The sequence below is a fragment of the Corylus avellana genome, chromosome 7 (assembly GCF_965113065.1).
Source record: "Corylus avellana chromosome 7, dhCorAvel1.hap1.2, whole genome shotgun sequence".
NCBI classification, from domain to species: Eukaryota; Viridiplantae; Streptophyta; class Magnoliopsida; order Fagales; family Betulaceae; genus Corylus; species Corylus avellana.
Window position 1 is genome coordinate 19,583,427 of NC_142496.1, and position 19,532 is coordinate 19,602,958.

The following is a 19,532-nucleotide window of genomic DNA, read 5'->3' on the forward strand; positions in this document are numbered from 1 at the left end:
TTAGCCAAACTCTCCATGGCTTCTCACTCTTCTCAGACGTTAGCCGTAAACCCTGTTTGCTGCTACAAACCTTGGGGTCATGGATAATGTACGCACAGTGGAAACAAAACAGTGGAAGCTTTTCATAATTGAAATGCACCCAGATGGATCTCCCCTCCCACAAGGAGTGCTCTACCTCGCTCCAGAGGTTTTGTCAAGTCTATGCATACCCGTATACATAAGCATTTTCCTCATCCTTGGCCACAACAATCCCTTCAAGTATGCCCAGGGATTCTCCTATTTTGGTACCCACGCTCTTTGTCATACACAATAATGGCATATCATGAATTTGGATCCCGAAGGTAGACTGGTTCAGCTGCATTTGGGAAGGAGGGATTAAGCCATCAAAGTCTTGTGTCACCACTATCTGTCAATCTAACGACCATGGCCCTCCATCCTATACTCTGCATTTATCATCCCCCTCAGCAAATTAAAACAACCATAAATTGTCTTGCAATTCCTTAAAGCTTACTCTTCCCACCGATCTCCACAGCTTGGATAGAACAGACTTAAAGGAATCTTTGTTATTTTTTTTCTTTGTCCAGTAATTTCCCACCAGGTAGTTAGCGCTTTTCTGGCGGATTTCCTCCACTTCTTCCCCAAAAATCGTTATTCCTTGCCTTTCTCCCTCCGTTAGTGAGATCTTGTCTGCCCTACCCATCATGTTAGTGGAAAGGTTGGATTTTGAAAGAAATGTTTGAACTTTAGTGTTGGAAAATTGTGTTGATGTCTGGTTTGTGCTTATAACAATGTTGGAAGATGTATTAGGGCCTTGGGATTTGTTAAATGAGCTAAAAGTAGGACTTTTTCACATTTGAGGAGTTTTTACCCAAAGGATAATAGATTGTCTTGAGGACCAATTGATCATTGTCTCAATGAAGCTCCCATGTCGACGGGCGGGGACAGGTGGCAGAGAGGCTGAAGAAGGCGGGGAAGAGGCGCGTCGTTGGCCTGGTAAGCCCAAAAGGAACAGATCTAGCTTAGATCATACCGGATCTAAAACCCCCAAGGCGACCAAAACAAAGGATAAAGCGACGACCAGATAGGGCGGCAAGTTGACAAGGTGGAGGGAGTGGCATGGCAACTGCTGAAACCAGTGATGGGGACCAAAAACAGGAGATAGAACAGGAAAAAAAAAAGTGCATAAGAGCAAAAGAAGGGGGGAGGGGGGAGGGGGGGGGGGGTGTCCCTCCTCCCTAAAGGAACTCACCAGAGAGGAAAAACTAGAGATATGTCAAAGGTTCTCTCTCTAGGGCCAGCTCCTCGCCTTTGTTTATGTATTGGATCTAGTGACTACTATATTTAGCTTATAATATTTAAATATTTAATTTGACAATTGGCCTTTGACCAATATACTGGATGATTATGCTTTTGGTATGTTACATTATAATGTTGCTTTGATTATTGTTATTGTAATATGGTGCAATAATTGCTATCTTACTATACAAGTTATCTAGTCAATTACCAATTAATTATAGTTGAAAACGTTACCAGGTCAAACAATGGCAATTTATGAGTTGAAGTTATAGGCTTATAGCTGATGTATCACTTTCAAAGTTGACATGGGAATCTAGCTACATCGTCTAGACAAGTGTTTTTTTATTTTTTATTTTTTATTTTATTTTTTATTTTTTTTTATTGAATTTGATGTGGCCTAATGAACTTGATGTGGCCTAATGAACACAATCTAACGAAAGAAATCGAAAAGAAGTTGTTTGATAATCGTATGAATCTTATAGATTTGATGTCTTTTAAATAATTTGATAAAAACAAGAAAATTAAACCTTATTAATCATGCACACATGATTTTCTCTCTCGATTAAAAAAAAAAATTCACATACCCCCTCAAACTATCAACTAATTGACAATGTCCTCTCTAAACTTTTAATTGTAACAATGTCTCTCCAATCTACTAAAAATTGCCAATGTTCTCCCCAATAACAAAACTACTCTTGATAAAATAAAGACAAAAAATACTAAAATTTCTAGGAAAAAAAAAAAAAACCTAAAACTAAAAAAAAAAAAAAAAAATCAAAGACCTTGCCAATTTTTTTTTTTTAAAAAAAAAAAATCTTTTATAAGAAAAACAATTTAAAAAAATTTGATTTTATTTTTATAAAATTGAAATTTTTCGTTTTTTTTTTTATTTTTTGTTTTTTATTTTTTTAAAATAAAAATTTTTCGTTTTCTTAAAAAAAAAATTTCCCTTTTTTCTTAAAAAAATCGTTTTTTTTAATTAAAATTTTGTCAAAGGTACCTCGGGTTTACATAAAAATGGAGATGGTACCTCCATCTAAATTCCGTCCAAAATTTGACGAAAAGTCATGTCAGCACTATTAAAAAATCGACATGTGTTCATATATTAATTAAAAATACAAAATAAAAATTTTAAAATTAAAAATATTATAAAATTATAATTAAAAAATATATATAAAAAAAATTAAAATTAAAAAAAAAATGGAAACTTCACTTACCCCCCCCCAAAAAAAATTTCGCGCTTTTTGCAGACAACCCCCCATTGTTCAAAAACTCTCACTTTCATGTATTAAAGTTTTAGTTTCGTTCATTTTGGCCCTTCCGTTAAGATTTTCTGTGAAATCCTAACGGAAGGGGTCGCACGTGCCGCACATGTGGGAAAAAATTATTGAAAGCCTGTTTTACCCCGGATACCACCACGTGTACAAACACCCTTAGGGTTTTTTTTTGAAAATCACCAAAACTCCAAAATTGAAAAAGGATTTGGATAGCCGTCTTCACGAAGAACACACTGTGTGCCAACGACCACTGATCTTCCTCAATCCACCCAGTGAGTGTAAATCGCGATTCCACCCAAATAAACCAACTCCAACCCTAAATCGCGATTCCACCCAGTGACTGTCTCGTGTAGTTGCGTTGGAAGATTTGTCCGTGAGCCGTCTTCTTCATCACTGCCATCTTTTCCAAGTATAGTCCCTTTTGTCAAATGATTTTGGTTGTTTTATTTATAGGTATGCCGAGTCGTCGACCATTGTGGTCCCCTTTGTCCGTATGCTGAGTTTAACATTGTGGTCCCTTTTATTGTTGAATGTTGTCTATTTATGGGTCATATGGTTTTATTGTCAAAAGTCTGTCAAATAAAAATTGATTGGTGTACTGGTGGGTTGAATAAAGACAGTGTCCACTTTCTTTGGTCGAATTGATGCTACCAAAATGTTGGAAATTTTTTTCATTTTTTAATTGGCTACTATCGGTTGAAGAAACTTGACTGTCTGCTAGGGTTTGCTTTAGCAAAAAGTCACTGCATATTTAGGGTTTAGCAATAATTAAGTGCATACTTAGAGTTTATTTCTCACTGTTTGATTGATGTTGTTCACTGCAAAAAGTCACTGCATATTTAGGGTTTAGCAATAATTAAGTCCATACTTAGAATATTCTAGATGCTTTAGCCAAAAGTCACTGCATACTTAGGATTTAGCAATAATTCAGTGCATACTTAATGGTTTATTTCTCACTGTTTGATTGCTGTTTCGGGTTTAGGGTTTGTTTGTTTAATGCTTTGTTGGAATATTCTGCATGCTTTAGCCAAAACTCACTGCATACTTAGGGTTTAACAATAATTCAATGCATACTTAATGGTTTATTTCTCACTGTTTGATTGCTGTTTAGGGTTTAGGGTTTGTTTGTTTAATGCTTTGTTGGAATATTCTGCACGCTTTAGCCAAAACTCACTGCATGTTGTATTTGGCCGCATCCTTTTTTTGTTGTCTAAATATATGTTGCATTTTGTTTAATGCTTTTTGCATCCTGTCTCAATGTGGCAGGCCGCATAATTGCTAGTGACATATTGCTGTTTGAGGTGCATTACAATGGTTATTTCTATAGGGCAAATAGGTGTACGTATGTAGGTGGGTTTGTTCATAATCATTCGGTTCATGATGTACATAAGATGTCTTTCTTGGATATCGAGGAAATATGTAAGGATTATGAGAATAGGTCTAGTAACCTCATTCACTACAAGATACCTAATAGGTCTTTAGATGAAGGATTAAGGTTGATATCATCTGATCATGATGTAAATGAAATGGTTTCACACCATTTAGGGCATGGGCTAGCTGAGTTGTATTTGGTTTCGTTTGATGTTGTTGAAGTAGATGCGGTAGATGACAATGCAAAAGAGGATGAAGAATATGAGAGGACTGTTGTATATAAGAAAGATGCTTTTTGGGATTGTTGTGTCTAATTTCGAATTCATTAAAGACGTTGTTGTTATGTGCTGATTTTGAATTTATTGAAGGGGTTGTGATGTGCTGATTTTGTATTGATAAGAAAAATGTGCATGTGACATTATTTTTTCAAAAATATGTAGGTTGTTTCTACTACTCCCTAACCACATGCACAACCAACTGCTCCAACTCAACTCCATACATCCCAAACTCGTGCTCCAACTGAACTTCGTAATAGTCAATCCAATGTAAGCCTTATTATTTAGTGTATGTGTTGATTTTGAATTTATTAAAGGCGTCATTAAGGACGTTGCATGTGCTGATTTTGAATTTATTAAAGGCGTTATTAAAGACGTTGTATGTGCTGATTTTGAATTTATTATCTAATATATTATTTTGTTTAAAATCTGTAGGCGGGTCCTGTAGTTAGAACCAGGAAGAAATTGTTAGGGTTAGCCACAAGAGCAAGAGCTGCTGGTGATTTGAATGTATACGCTGGTAGTGTTAGGGACCTTAACCGCAAGGGCAAGCTGATGATCGATATCACAAGTGAGCCTACTGAACCATCGAAAATTCCAAGAGGTGGACCACTATGTGCTTGGGACTTCTACGGGCAGGTGGTTTTACCTTTAGGGTTGCCCCCCCCTGATTTTGACATACCCAAATCTCAAGTGGCACCAAGTGAAACAATTCCACCTAGAGGTAAACAAAATGCAAAAAGGGACAAGGGAAAGGGGAAAGGGAAGAAAAAATATGGCAACCATGAATGTTTCTGAGTTGGATGTAGGTTGTGAGTTAATGAATGTAATTATTTTGTGACATAAAGCCAGACAGATATAATTCTAATATTTTGTGTTCACCATATTAGCCAATGTGGTGGCTTTCTAATATTATTAATGAATATTATGTAATTATTTTGTGACATGAAAATAGGTTAATGAATGTTATGTAATTATTTTGTGACATGCATACAGGTTGTAATAGTTGGTGTTCATGTTGTTTGCCAATGTGGTGGCTTCTTAGATGGTAATTATTTTGGATGTTAACATTTTACAAAACAATTTTACAAGTATTACATTATTTTACAAGTCTTACACAATATAGTAGGTCAATTATTTTTCTTACACAACAATAGTAGGTAAATTACATGTATCGCACAAAACAATACTATGGAAATTACTTGTCTCACACAAAAAAAGTGGACAACAACACCACGAAATACATTACACCATAAGGTTTGCAATACACATTCCATTACACATTTCATTACATGCTCAGGGCAACATCAACCATGAGGAATATCTATTAGACACGGGATAAAATATCAATACAGCAAGGAGGATAAATGAACATGCTAAGGCAAACCGATATTTCATCTCCTTTGCATGAAATTTGTTCTTCTGCATTTGTAATTCCATTTCAAAATTAACAGATGCAACCTCCATTTTGGCCTTATATTCAGCAACTTCAATCTTACATTTCAAAATTTCATTCGAGATTGTTGTTCCAATTTGTGCACGTTCAGTCTTCAAATTCTCGTGCCACTCAAACAGTTTTGAAACCACTCGCTTACCATGTTGACAAATATCCATATCTACTCATTTGAAAAACCCACATCCACGGTTGTCAGAATTCTACACAATCAGATCAACATAAATAAGATCTTACACAACTATTATGTACCATATGCCACCAACACTATTTCTAGACAAAAATAGTGTATCTGGCGTCAACCAAAAATGCTTCATTCCAAATCCTTCATAGAGTTTCAAAATGAATCGAAATATATCACAACCAATTTCATGAACAAACTAAACCTTAAACCATACTTAGCTAGCATGACCATTTAACTAAAAACATCGAACCAAATCACCATACTCATTTATCATGACTATTACTTATATAGAACCAAAGTACCCAGTTAAGCAAAAAAATTTCAGCAAATACCCAGCCAAGCAAAAAAATCTCAGCAAATACCCAGCCAATCAAAAAAATTTCAACAAATACCCAGCCAACCAAAAAAATTTCAACAAATACCCAGCCAACCCAAAACATTTCAGCAAATTCCCAGCACAAATACTCAACCAACCAAAAAAATCTCAGCAAATACCCAGTCAACCAAAAAAATTTCAGCAAATTCCCAGCTCAAATACCCAGCCATGCAAAAAAATCTCACCAAATTCTCAACTCAAATACCCAGCCAAGCAAAAAAATTTCACCAAATTCCCAGCTCAAATATCCAGCCAACCAAACAAATTTCAGCAAAACACTCTGCCCACATTTTTGGCTAAGCAAAAAAATTGCAGCAAATACACAGCTAAAAACCGTAACCATCCCCAACCGAATAAAAATGCCAAAATAAATCTTACCACGTAATTTGCACATGTATAAAACCTTTTACCGAAATTGGGTAGCGTGAATGCTGTTAAGATGCGTGATCTCCTCCCACATTTGCACATTGGATTGTTGATTCTTGTTCCTGCGTCGATCACTTCACTGACTTCACTCTCGGCTTGATCTATAATGGGTATCAAATGGATATAACCAAGCAGAATAATGAAATGGTAAGCACGAAGAAGAAGAACAAGAAAAGCAGGGCTGCCTGAAGAAGAAGAAAAAGAAAAGTGGAACGAAAAAAAAAAAAGAAGAAGAAGATTTTGATTTAAATGGTACAGAAGCAGGGAAAGAAAGAAGAGACTTCAGGGGTAAAACGGGCTTTCAATAATTTTTTCTCACATACGCGGCACGTGCGACCCTTCCGTTAGGATTTCACAGAAAATCCTAATGGAAGGGCCAAAGTGAACGAAACTAAAACTTTGATACAAGAAAGTGAGAGTTTTTGAACAATTGGGGTGTCTGCAAAAACAACGAAAGTACAGGGATAAGTGAAGTTTCCCAAAAAAAAAAAAAAAAAACTATGGAAAGCGGTGGCTTTCTTCTTATTCTCTCTTCTTTGCCTCTTTGCTTCGACGTGATTCAGAGGCTCTTCTCTTTCGTTTGCCGGCTTTCAACCCCATTTTCGGGGACGTTTCTCTAGGCCGACTACCCTGATACTATTGGCCTCCTTCGCCACCGATGCCTCAAGGTGTGAGTGGTCAGAATCGCCGATTCCAACGCCGCCGCTGGACTTCACCACTCAAGTGTTCGACAAAATGACACCAGACATGAACAATAGCATTCCTTTTTCGTTGCTACCCCTCGACGCCGGCAAAGTAGTGTTGTAAAGAATGGGAATTTGCATTCGTTGAAGCCCGAATCGGGAGAGATATTGAATTTCGGGGAGAGCAAGAGGAGCTCCTACATTTTAGGTCAATCCCAATTCTCGGCGGCAGCGGAGGAGACGAACAAGAAGAAGTGTTCGCAGGTGTCGAGGGGTAGCAACCGATGAAATGAAAAGGAGAAAAGATTCTGAGCGGTGAGGAGCAAGAAGCGTTCGCTTGCGTGTGAGGATTCTGAGCGGTGTGGGGATCGGCCTGGGCGTGGCGTGGCGGCATCCGAATCTGGGGGGTGGTGGCGTGTTCCGGGTTGGGCGGTGAAGCTAATCTCAGGCGAAGATGGTTTTCCTGAAGCTGCATAAAAAAGGAGAAATGATGGGTTTGTTCCGTGATATGTTGGGTTTCGGTGTGAGGTTGTATAATCTGGTGTATAACCCCAATGGAGAAAGGACATGCAGACGAAGAGGGAGAATGAGAGAAAGAGATGGCGCTGTCCGAAACCAACCCAAAGCTGTTGGGGTGGCTCGAAACCACCTCAGGCCAAATGGGGTGGCCGGGTCATTGGAGCTGGGGTGGTTTCGGCCACCCACTCTCAAAGGGTGACTCCATCCACCCCATGTTGTCCAGACACCTTTTTTCTTTTTCTTTTTTTAATTTTATTATATTTTTAATTTAAAAACACGTGTTGATTTTTTAATAGTGTTGACGTGCGTGATTTTTTTAAAAAAATTTGGCCCATCCTGTGAAAAAAATTAAGGGTTAAATACTATTACATGTACATGTGGTTTGCACCAAAATCAAATAGTCACTTAGGTTTTCAAAAATATCACAAATGATACATGTGGTAAGCCAATAAACCCATTTGATACCTCTATCAAGATTTCGTTAAGTTTTTTAATGGAACGCCACGTTACTCGTATACGTGGGCGCCACATGGTGTGGTACTTGGGTTTTTGGGTGCCACGTCATATTTTATTTTATTTTTAAAAAAATCCAAAAAAATAAATAAATAAACTATGGGGTGGTTCGGCCACCCTAGCCTTTTTTCTTTTTTTTTTGGATTTTTTTTTTAAAATAAAATAAAATATGACGTGGCAGCTAAAAATATAGGTACCACGCCACGTGGCGCCCACGTGTAAGGGTGATGTGGTGTTCTGTTAAAAAACTTAACGGAATTTTGACAGAAGTACCAAGTGAGTTTATTAGCTTACCACAAGTACCATTTGTGATATTTTTAAAAACGCAGGTGGCTATTTGATTTTGGTGCAAACCATAGATACTGAAATAGCATTTAACCCAAAAATTAAAGAAATGCTAGAATCTAATAAAACCCCCACATTTTGCCCATTAAAATCCTAGGTAGCAAAGTGCACATGGCCCAAGTTGATGTAAAGGGGCTAGAACTGTTAGGAGTCAATAAGTTCCTCATATTTGGCACATATTCTCTTACAATCAACCATTGAATTTGTATACTTATGTAGATCCAACATAAGTCAATTGTGAACCTTACAAATCTAATAGTTGATTGTAAGGGAATATGGGCCAAATATGATGAACTTATTGACCTCTAGCATTTCTCGTAAAAGGGAACATTATCCAAGTTGATGGCAAATGGCACTTTGCCATCTAGGATTTTGATGGGTAAATTGTGGGAGTTTTATTATATTTTAACATATCTCTAAAAATTAAACCCTAAGAGCATTCTCAATGAAAGAGCCAAATGTTATTTTTATTTAAAATGGCTCTCCAAATGTTTAAAAAACCCCTACATTGAATTAGCCAAAAAAAAAAAAAAAAATGTAAAATAGATATTTGATTGGAAGAGTTAAAAAAAAAAAAAAAAAAAAAAGCTAAATGTAACCGCACTTTTCAAGGGAGTCATTTTATTTTTTATTGTTTCTCACCTGTTTTATCTTTTTTCCAAATCTTTTCTTACTTTTTCTCTCGCATGTTCTCTTTTCCCAAAATTTTTCTCATTTTTTCTCACATGTTCTCTTTTTCCCAAAACTTTTATCACTTTTAATAATATTTAAATGATATTGATAAAAATATAGCTAATCGGATGTAAATGACCTTTACAAATTCATTAGCTAAACTAGATAAAGTATATTTTGAGAAGCAATTTTGCATAAAAATTTGACTCCTCCTTTGAGAATGCTCTAAGAGCATTCTCAATGGAATAACCAAATTTTTATGCAAAATTGCTCTTTCAAAACTCACTTTTATCTAATTTAGCTAATGAATTTTTAAATGCATCCACATCCAATTATCTATATTTTTATTCATATCATTTAAATATTATTAAAAGTAAGAAAAGTTTTGGGAAAAATAGAACATATGAGGAAAAATGGAAAAAGTTTGAGGAAAATAGAGAACATGCAGAGAAAAAGTAAGAAAAGATTTGGAAAAAAGAGAAAATAGGTGAGAAAAACAATAAAAAATAAAATGGCTCCCTCAAAAAATGCTACTACATTTAGCTTCTTTTTTTTTAACTCTTCCAATCAAATATTTATTTTACATTTTCTTTTGGCTAATCCAATATAAGAGCATTCCCAATGGAAAAGCCAAATGTTACTTTTATCTAGAATAGCTCTTCAAATGTTTAAAAAAGCTTCTACATTGGATTAGCCAAAAGAAAATGTAAAATAAATATTTGATTAGAAGAGCTAAAAACAAAAGCTAAATGTAGCAGAACTTTTCAAGAGAGCTATTTTATTTTTCATTGTTTCTCACCTGTTTTCTCTTTTTCCCAAATATTTTCCTACTTTTTCTCTGCATGTTTTCTTTTTCCCAAATTTTTTCCCATTTTTCCTCACATGTTCTCTTTTTCTTAAAACTTTTTTTTACTTTTAATAATATTTTAATAAAATAGATAGAAATATAGCTAATCAAATGTAGAAACGTTTAAAAATGGCTTAGCTAAACTAGATAAAAGTGAGTTTTGATAAACCATTTTACATAAAAATATGGCACCTCCATTGGAAATGTTCTAAGGGGTTTTTTAAACATTTGAAAAGCAATTTTAGATAAAGGATAACATTTAGCTCTTCAATTGGAAATACTCTAAGAGACAACATAAAGTTATTAAACCACAAGTGGAAAAAAAATATTTAACCTTAAAAAATTATTATTATTATTATTTTTATATCTTTTTCGAATTTGTAAAAGTATTTTTGTTTTATTAAGAGTATTTTATGAGTAGAAATTTTCGACAACCTGGAAGGCTGAAACATCCTAGTCCTAGTCAAAAGTTTGACGTAGCCAAGATTTTTTTTTTCTTTAAAAAAAAATCTTAATATTAGATATTTTGCTTTTTTAAAAAAAAAAAAAATTGAAGAAAAGAAATATTAAAAAAAAATTCAAATTTAAAATACTAGCATCAAATTTGAAGCATTAACGCTAAATTTAAAATAATTAAATCCCTTTTGATTGATATAATCCTTAAAAAGCTAACCTTCCACCCTTAAATTATAGTTTTGAATATAAAAACAAGTTTTGAGTCAATAAAAATTAAATATTAATTTATAAAAATTTAACTAAAAAAAATAACAAAATTCTTTTTCATTATTTTTTTTCCGACGCTAGGCTGCCAAAATTCAAAATTTGTCAACCACATAGCTGGACTTTATTTTATAAGGATATTTTTATCTTTTTGTTAGCATTATAATTTTTGACAGCTCTAGAGGAACGTTGTCTTGAAAGTTTGAGAAGGTAACGTGCGCCAAACAAAAAAAAAAAAAAAAAAACCCGTCAAAACAAAATCATTGAACGAGATCAAATCAGAAAGGATTCATGGAGCCATTGAAACTTGAATCCCTTGGTAACAAAAGCAACCCCAAGTCCTACCAACCAAACAGTGTACTAATACTAGTGAACAAAATGAGAAAACCCTAGCAGTAGAATGATGCTGGTAAAGCCTCTCCTCCTAAGCCCTCTCGCCCCTGATCCTCCTAGCAAGTTGAATGTCCTTGGGCATGATGGTGACGCGCTTGGCATGGATGGCACAGAGGTTAGTGTCTTCGAACAAACCAACCAGGTACGCCTCCGCCGCCTCCTGCAATGCCAGCACCGCATGACTCTGGAACCGCAGGTCGGTCTTAAAATCCTGAGCAATCTCACGGACCAGCCTCTGGAATGGCAGCTTCCTTATCAGAAGCTCGGTACTCTTCTGGTACTTGCGGATTTCTCTGCATCATCATTCATATATAGTTAGCACCCACGACGAAACCTTATATTCATTGTCACCCATAAAAAGATGGATAACTTACCGAAGAGCAACAGTTCCAGGGCGGTATCTGTGGGGCTTCTTCACCCCTCCCGTAGTTGGGGCTGATTTGCGGGCAGCCTGAAACATTCACAACAAACACTTTGTTCAGAAAACAGAGCAACAAACAAACAGGAAACCCAAAACCCAAGAAGTATTCAAACATACCTTGGTAGCGAGCTGTTTCCTAGGAGCCTTGCCACCGGTGGACTTGCGGGCAGTCTGCTTTGTACGGGCCATCTGTAAAATTAAGCACTCAAAGTTACAATCTTTTACGTCTAATTCTTGCAATCTTTTACATCTAATTCTTATACTCGCAATCAGCAATTCATGAAATCACCACCGCCATAAAACCCTAATTTGGAAAATTTGTGGCAAAAAAGTCGAGGTGTTAACAAAGAGGTGAGGGAAAGAACATCAAAACGAAACCGGCTAAAAAAAATGTAAGGCAGAAAAATAAACTACATCGATTACGAACAAAAACCCCAAGCCAAATCCTGAAATAATGTAAACCCTAACCTTAAAAGAACCAAATCAAGCAAGCAATTCTTGAAAACGAAACGAAGTACAAAACAGAAAGCAGAGGAAACGTCGAAAGAGAAAAAAGAAGAGAAAGAGAGACGCTTGCTTTACCTCGAAGTTGCGTCTGTAGGAAGAAAAAGCTGCAAAAGATTTTGGCTGAGAATCGAAGAGAAAGGGGAAGCTCTGAAGAACTGTGAGGATAACGGGAGGTCGTGGCCCTTTATATAGGGCCGGTGCACAGGCACTTCTATCTTGTTTTCCGGGTACTCGATCGGACGGTCAAACGTTGGTACTATTGTGTTTTTTATGCCCTAAATGAACGGCTAAGATCTGTATTTTCGGCTGCGCTTCGGATTGTGCTTTCCTCCCGCCGTTAATGCGTGAATTGAAACACCAAGAAGTTAACACGTGTCTCACAATCATTAGCTTGTAAAAGCAGTTGCTCTATTTGATAAAACAGCTGATTATTCTCTCTCTCTCTTTTTTTTTTTTTTTTGCCAAAAAAAGAGTTGAGGATAAATGTGCCTTAACATATAGACGTCTCTCTCTGTCTTTCTCGGAGATTTCCGAAACAGAGGAGATGGGTTTACAGTGGTGTGTGAGCGGGACGACCTTACAGACCCTGAAGCTCGCTTCAATCCCTACATTGTCTTCTTCGCTCTTCGCGCCGCCGAAAACCCTAACCCTAGACTTCTTCTTCCTTTCCCGCCATGCCCGTGCTCGGAGGCCCACATTCCAAGTCCTCGCCAGAGCTCTCTCGGCCCCGGCCATGGCCTTCCAGACCGCGACGCCTCCAGAGGAAAAGGGTGAGCGGTTCAAACTTCTCCATTCTTGGCAGCGAACAGAGCTTTTTTTGAACTGTTACTGTTTTAATGCTATGTTTTATGGTTGATTTTGATTTTGAGTGTTTCTGGTGATCAAGTTGCGAAACCTCAGTGGAAAGCAGCGATAGATTTCAAGTGGATAAAGGAGAACAAGGAAGCGGTTGCTGCCAACATAAAGAACAGGAACTCCATTGCTAATTTGGAAGCTGTGCTGCAACTCTATGACCAAATGTCCAATCTTCAAAAGGTTGTATTCGCTTGTTGTCTTTAGAATTTTGAAAGAATTTGCATTGTATCATGACCCAGGAAAGCACTGAGCATATTTGGATTAGTCAAAGTTACAATTGATCCTTCCTAAAATCACTTATAAGTTTTAACTCCTAGTTTCACCTGGTAATGAATGAGACTTAGCACCATGCAACGCCTTTACATCCCACCCACCTAATATAAATTGTGACACATTGGGTGTTCAAAAATTAGTTTTTAATAGTGCCCATCTCTTTTGTTGCTTACTATGTTTCTGTACTAGTAGTATAGTAAAAGTTTGGAGGAGAGAGAGCTTTTTGATAAAGTTCTGGTTGCGAAATTTAATTTAGAGTTAACCCGAAGGGCTTGGCTCAAGTGGCTTGGCTAAGTGGTAAGAGCCTTGGTCTTGGTGGCATTTCATCATGTCTAAGGTTCGAATTCCATTGGGTGCAAACAATTCATTGGGGCCAGCCCACCTGCAAAGTCAGAATATTACCTGATTTGTGTAGAGGGGGCGCTTTACATGGGTCTGAGGTTTACCCAACAAAGGTGAGTACACAAAGTGACTATGCCTTAGAGGGGCCCTTGTTATCAAAATAATGATAATAATAATAATAATTTACATTCCAAGTGGGTAGTGCTTTGAGCTTTAATGTCCATGGGTTCTGTTTTCTGCTCAATTTTCATTGCTAATTGTCACTCACAGATAGCAGGAAGTTGAGCGGCTTCGTGGAGAAAGGAATGTGGTGGCAAACAAGATGAAAGGGAAACTGGAACCATCCGAGCGTCAGAGGCTCATAGAGGAAGGTATTAGTGGGAATACTATATTATGCACATAGCATTCCGCCAATTTAAAAAATGTATCCTTTAGACCTATTTTGTTTATGCATTTAGGAAAGAATCTGAAGGAAGGACTTGTTACCTTGGAAGAAGACCTGCTTAAACTTACTGATGAGCTTCAGCAGGAAGCGCAGTGTATTCCAAATATGACTCATCCTGATGTTCCAATTGGAGGAGAGGACAGTTCTGTGATACGAAAGACAGTATGTAGTTTCTTTTGACTTGTTCTTTGTCTAAGAAGGGTTGCATGTTGTACTCCAGCCTCATAAAGCTTTCTTTTCTTATTTTCTATTTTCTATTTGCTTTTGTAGGTCGGTAACCCACCCCAGTTTAGCTTCCCTGTCAAGGATCACCTTCAACTGGGGAAGGAACTTGATCTTTTTGATTTCGATGCTGCTGCAGAGGTACTCTTTCTGTTTAATCTAAGGTATTATCTGTGTCTCTTAGTTTGTCACATAGGGTTATTATTAGAATGTTTAGAGTCTGTTTCTTACTGTTATCTGGTAAATTAAGATGGCCAAAGTGACTTAAATGTTGACCTGATCTTTATTGGCATTTGGTTGGGACCTAGGCTTGTTAGTCTTGATGTGGCTCCATCTATATCTAATTGCAGAACCACTGGTCTAATTCAAGTACGAGTCAACTTTACAGTTCTTGGATAAATTGGAAAATTTTGTCAACAATATAGCTTGTCATTATACCAAATCAAGAATTTTAACTCCCAAATAATTGGGTTTGTTAGCGTTGGTCCACTTCGTGGTTGTTTTTCTTTCTTATTGGCATCTAATATTCTGCTTGTTGTGTACAGGTCAGTGGATCAAAATTCTACTACCTGAAGAATGAAGCAGTTATGTTAGAAATGGCCCTTATTAATTGGACACTCTCTGAAGTCATGAAGAAGGGCTTTACACCTTTGACAACTCCAGAGATCGTAAGGTCCTCTGTTGTTGAAAAATGTGGTTTCCAACCTCGTGGAGCAAATACCCAGGTTTGTACATATCCTACTTTTTATTCCTCTGTCCAAATATGAAAGCGCAAAGCGGCACAACCCTAATACACAGGATGTATATAAAGAAAAGCCCTGCTAAAGGCAAAAAGAGAAACATAAAGACAAAATTTGAGACATGGTGGAAAGTTGAGGCACTATGAAAGCGTCAGATCAATGGAACAAAGTTTGAATAAACAGCTTTTGAAGCTCTTCCATCGACCTTTCTTTATCTTCAAAACATCTTGCATTCTGCTCTCGCCAATTAGTCCACATTAGACACAGTGGGGCGATTCGCCACACCTCCTTTGCTGAACTATTACCTCTCTGTCCTCTCCAACAAGCTAGCAAATCTGCCACCACTCCAAACATGACCCATGTGACCTCAAAATGAGAAAATAACACACTCCACAAAGCTCGTGCCACTACACAGTGAAGGAGAAGATGATTGACAGACTCACCACTTTGCTTACACATACAACACTAGTCCCAAACAATGATACCTCTTTTACACTAGTTATCCAAAGTCAGAATATTTCCAAGAGTCGCCGTCCCCACAAAAAAATTGACTCTCAATGGAACTTTTCCATATACTCCACGGGAAAGAGGAAGCATATGTTCCCGAAGAAGAAAGCATGGGAAAAAAAGACCTTACCTCAAATATATTTCGCTTGGAAGGAGTCCACCTCATGCAGTCCATCAACCCCATATGACTAAGGAAGGCATATAACTTCCCAAAAAAAGCCATCACCACCTCTACCTCCCATTCTTGGATAGGTCGTAAGAAAGGAACATTCCACTGTATAACACCATTGGACAGCTGCATGTGATCTCTAACCCATGCCTCCTTATTACTAGCAATTTGAAATAATTCAAGAAAAACTTCCTTCAAGGGCTGATCCCCGCACCAAGTATCGTACCAAAACCTAATGTGGGAGCCATCTCCTATTCCGAAGCTAATAAATCTCAAGAAAACTCCCCACCCTCTCCGAATATGTTTCCACACTCCAATTCCATATGGACCCTTCACCACTTTGGTGCACCAACCGCCATTCATGCATCCATACTTGATCTCAACAACCAACCTCCAATATGCTTCCCTTTCCTTAGCATATCGCCATAACCATTTACCCAATAAAGCTAGATTGAAATTGCGCAATTCTCAAACTTTATCTTTTAATTGTTTTGGGCTTAAATTAGCGAGAACCGCACTTAAGGTGTTAAACCTGTGTAATTCTTTTTACATTTAGGCCAGTCTTTCATTTTTTGTTAAACCATTTACCCAATAAAGCTAGATTGAAATTGCGCAATTTTCAAACTTTATCTTTTAATTGTTCTGGGCTTAAATTAGCGAGAACCGCACTTAAGGTGTTAAACCTGTGTAATTCTTTTTACATTTAGGCCAGTCTTTCATTTTTTTTAGTGCTTTCTGTTGAAGAAATGGCAATTTAATTTTCTGAGATTATTGTAATTGATGTATAGACTTGCTAATACTCTTGATGAACATGCATTAGGTTTATTCTATTGAAGATAGTGACCAGTGCCTCATTGGCACTGCAGAGATTCCAGTGGGGGGAATTCACATGGATTCTATTCTTTCTGAGTCATTGTTACCATTGAAGTATGCGGCATTTTCCCATTGCTTCAGAACTGAAGCTGGTGCTGCAGGCACAGCAACAAGGTAAATTATTTGCATACTTCTCTTATTAGCTGCCTTGAAATATTACTTCAGCATTTTCTGTTCTCACCATCTTCTGTGCACTTAAATGATGTCTACTAAATCATTACATCGTAAATCTTCAACTGAATGCAACTATCCCAACAACGATACAGTAGCCTAACTAGTTCACCGACTTTGATTGCAAATCACTTGTTCCATTGATATTGAGATATGATCTCATATTTTAGATAGTATTTGTGAAATACTCACATTACACTGTTTTGTTCAAGGTGCTGCCAACATTTTTTTTATAATTAATTGAGATATTATTAAAAGCGTAAGGAGCCCCCTAACGGCCCTAAGTATACGGGAAGGATACAAGAAAAGCCACCTAGATAGTAGAGGCAAAAAGAACAAGAAAATCATAATAATTAATCACTAAAAGAGAAACATAAGCAGCTGTTCGAAAATATTAAGTCTTGAAGAATAAAGCTTTCAACTCCTCCAAAGTCCTCTTGTAGTCCTCAAAACACATATCATTCATTTTCCTTCAAAGACACCGTAAAAGGCGCCATCTTCCATGCAGCAGCTCTCCGATTGTTGCCGGCAGTCCCACTAACAAGCAAACAAATTGATTACTTGTCAAAGCATAACCCAAGACAACTCGAATCATTTGAAGAAGACATTTCAAATGGCACAAGCAATCTCACAATGAAGAAGAAGGTGGTCCACAAACACATGCTGCCAAAATTTCTATCATCCAAATATGCTGTCATGACAAGTATGATCAACTTCTCTTTGATCCAATGCTGAAGAAATAGCATTTGTTTGAAACCATGAGCATCAAAGTCATGATACCACAACTGTCATGATTCAAACCCCTAATTCAATTTGCATACATCAGTGGCATGTCAATACCAAGCCTAGCCTGATATTAACGCAAACCAAAGTTAAACCTGTACATTCTACTTCTTAATATTCAGAGTGTCCAAAATTCTCTCCAAATGACATGATGAAAACCATCAAATACAATAAATACCACAGGTATGCATGCATCTCCAAATACAAACAGAATCCCAAAATCTAAACTGCTCTGAATAGGCAGAATATCCTCAGCTGTGAATGGGCAGAATATCCAAATCAATGACTCGACTCCGAAACGAGCTCAATATAAGTCGACCATGCCCCAAAAATGGAAACTCAAATACAAATCTAGTAGAGTGCTCCTCCCGTTGACGCTAATTACTTATATATATATATAGTAGAGTGCCTGGTTTACGTCTGTAGAATTGGGTGTAGTACAGTTACTGCCTTTCTTTGTAACAACCATGCATTATATATGTATGACCCTGCTCACTGCAGGGTTGAGAGAGACCAGATGAAGCCATCAGGGTTTGGTGACCATGATTGTCTGTTATGAAGGCATCAGCTTTTGTTGATATAGATTGAAACCAAACAATAAACGTGTTCCGCGATTGATTGTGCAATTTAAAGATTTGGTGTGATCTTATGTCTTTGGCCTTTTAGTTTTACTGTCATTTAATAAACTTAAAATCTTTTAGTGTCTTGTATTAGCTTTTAAAAAAAGTGGCCCAGAAGCATTTATTTTTCATGCTTTGTGCTTCTTTTTTTTCCTCGGCCATGCTTTATGCTTGAAAAAACACTTGATTGGCTCCGTATTGTGGAAGGCCATGTACCACTAAACATATGCCATATATCCACTATAGTCCTTTGGAAGGATGGTGGTGATCTTAGGGCTCAGGTATAAGTCATGCTCTTTACAATTGCTAATAGTCTTATGATAAGCTGGTGGAAATACTGAGCAGGGGGCTATATCGAGTCCACCAGTTCAGCAAGGTGGAGATGTTTATCTTTTGTCGACCAGAGGAGAGCGCATCCTATCACGAGGAACTCATTAAAATTGAAGAAGACCTCTTCGCATCACTTGGATTGCATTATAAGTAGGGACTTTCAAAAGCCTTTATCAATTTGTGAAGTGGTTGTTGACATGTTGTACAAATCATGGTAATTTTGAGTTTCTTGGCAGAACTTTGGATATGGCATCAGCGGATTTAGGTGCACCTGCTTATCGTAAATTTGACGTGGAGGCATGGATGCCTGGTTTAGAACGATTTGGCGAGGTATGGATTCTCTCTTACTGAAATGAGCTTCTGTTGGTTAGATGGGCTACAAATTTCACCTTGAAAAAGTAGTTGCTTATTGAGATTAATTTGAGATAAGCAAGAATATGTAGTTTGTTGAGATAAGGGTACCACTAATTAGCTATTTATTAAATCCCACGTGTATATTTTGAACAGATATCAAGTGCATCAAATTGTACAGACTATCAAAGTCGCCGACTGGGAATCCGGTATCGCCCATCAGAACCATCATCAACTATCCCTAAAAGGGGGAAAGGAAACCTAGCTCCACCAAAGTTTGTTCACACATTAAATGCAACTGCCTGTGCAGTGCCTCGGATGATTGTTTGTTTGCTTGAGAATTACCAGCAAGAAGACGGCTCCGTTATAATCCCTGAGCCATTGAGGCCCTTCATGGGGGGGCTTGGGATTATAGCTCCTAAATCCGGATAGGATGATGGAATGGTTATTTTTTGATTCATGTATTGTAGTTGCAGAATCTTTCTTTGCTGCTAACTTAAATATATATATATCCTCCTTTTTGGAATGTTTGCTTTAAACAAGTACCACCTGTTATATAATGCATGAGCTCAC

General features: G+C 37.2%; 2 protein-coding genes across 2 annotated transcripts; one reads left to right on the forward strand and one right to left on the reverse strand.

Moving 5' to 3' along the window:
* Positions 1-11,232: 11,232 nt before the first annotated feature.
* LOC148584636 (histone H3.3) lies at positions 11,233-12,459 on the reverse strand. The gene is made up of 4 exons (XM_088518070.1): positions 12,354-12,459; positions 11,889-11,960; positions 11,725-11,801; positions 11,233-11,643 (listed from the first exon to the last, which is right to left on the reverse strand). The coding sequence occupies exons 2-4, from the start codon at positions 11,958-11,960 to the stop codon at positions 11,382-11,384; spliced, it is 411 nt and encodes a 136-aa protein (XP_088374196.1). The 5' UTR covers positions 12,354-12,459; the 3' UTR covers positions 11,233-11,381.
* Positions 12,460-12,771: 312 nt separating this feature from the next.
* SRS (Seryl-tRNA synthetase) lies at positions 12,772-19,485 on the forward strand. The gene is made up of 10 exons (XM_059597734.2): positions 12,772-13,048; positions 13,165-13,313; positions 14,026-14,119; positions 14,207-14,355; positions 14,464-14,556; positions 14,961-15,140; positions 16,652-16,818; positions 18,624-18,758; positions 18,845-18,938; positions 19,116-19,485. The coding sequence occupies exons 1-10, from the start codon at positions 12,823-12,825 to the stop codon at positions 19,389-19,391; spliced, it is 1,563 nt and encodes a 520-aa protein (XP_059453717.2). The 5' UTR covers positions 12,772-12,822; the 3' UTR covers positions 19,392-19,485.
* The last annotated feature ends 47 nt before the right edge of the window (positions 19,486-19,532 follow it).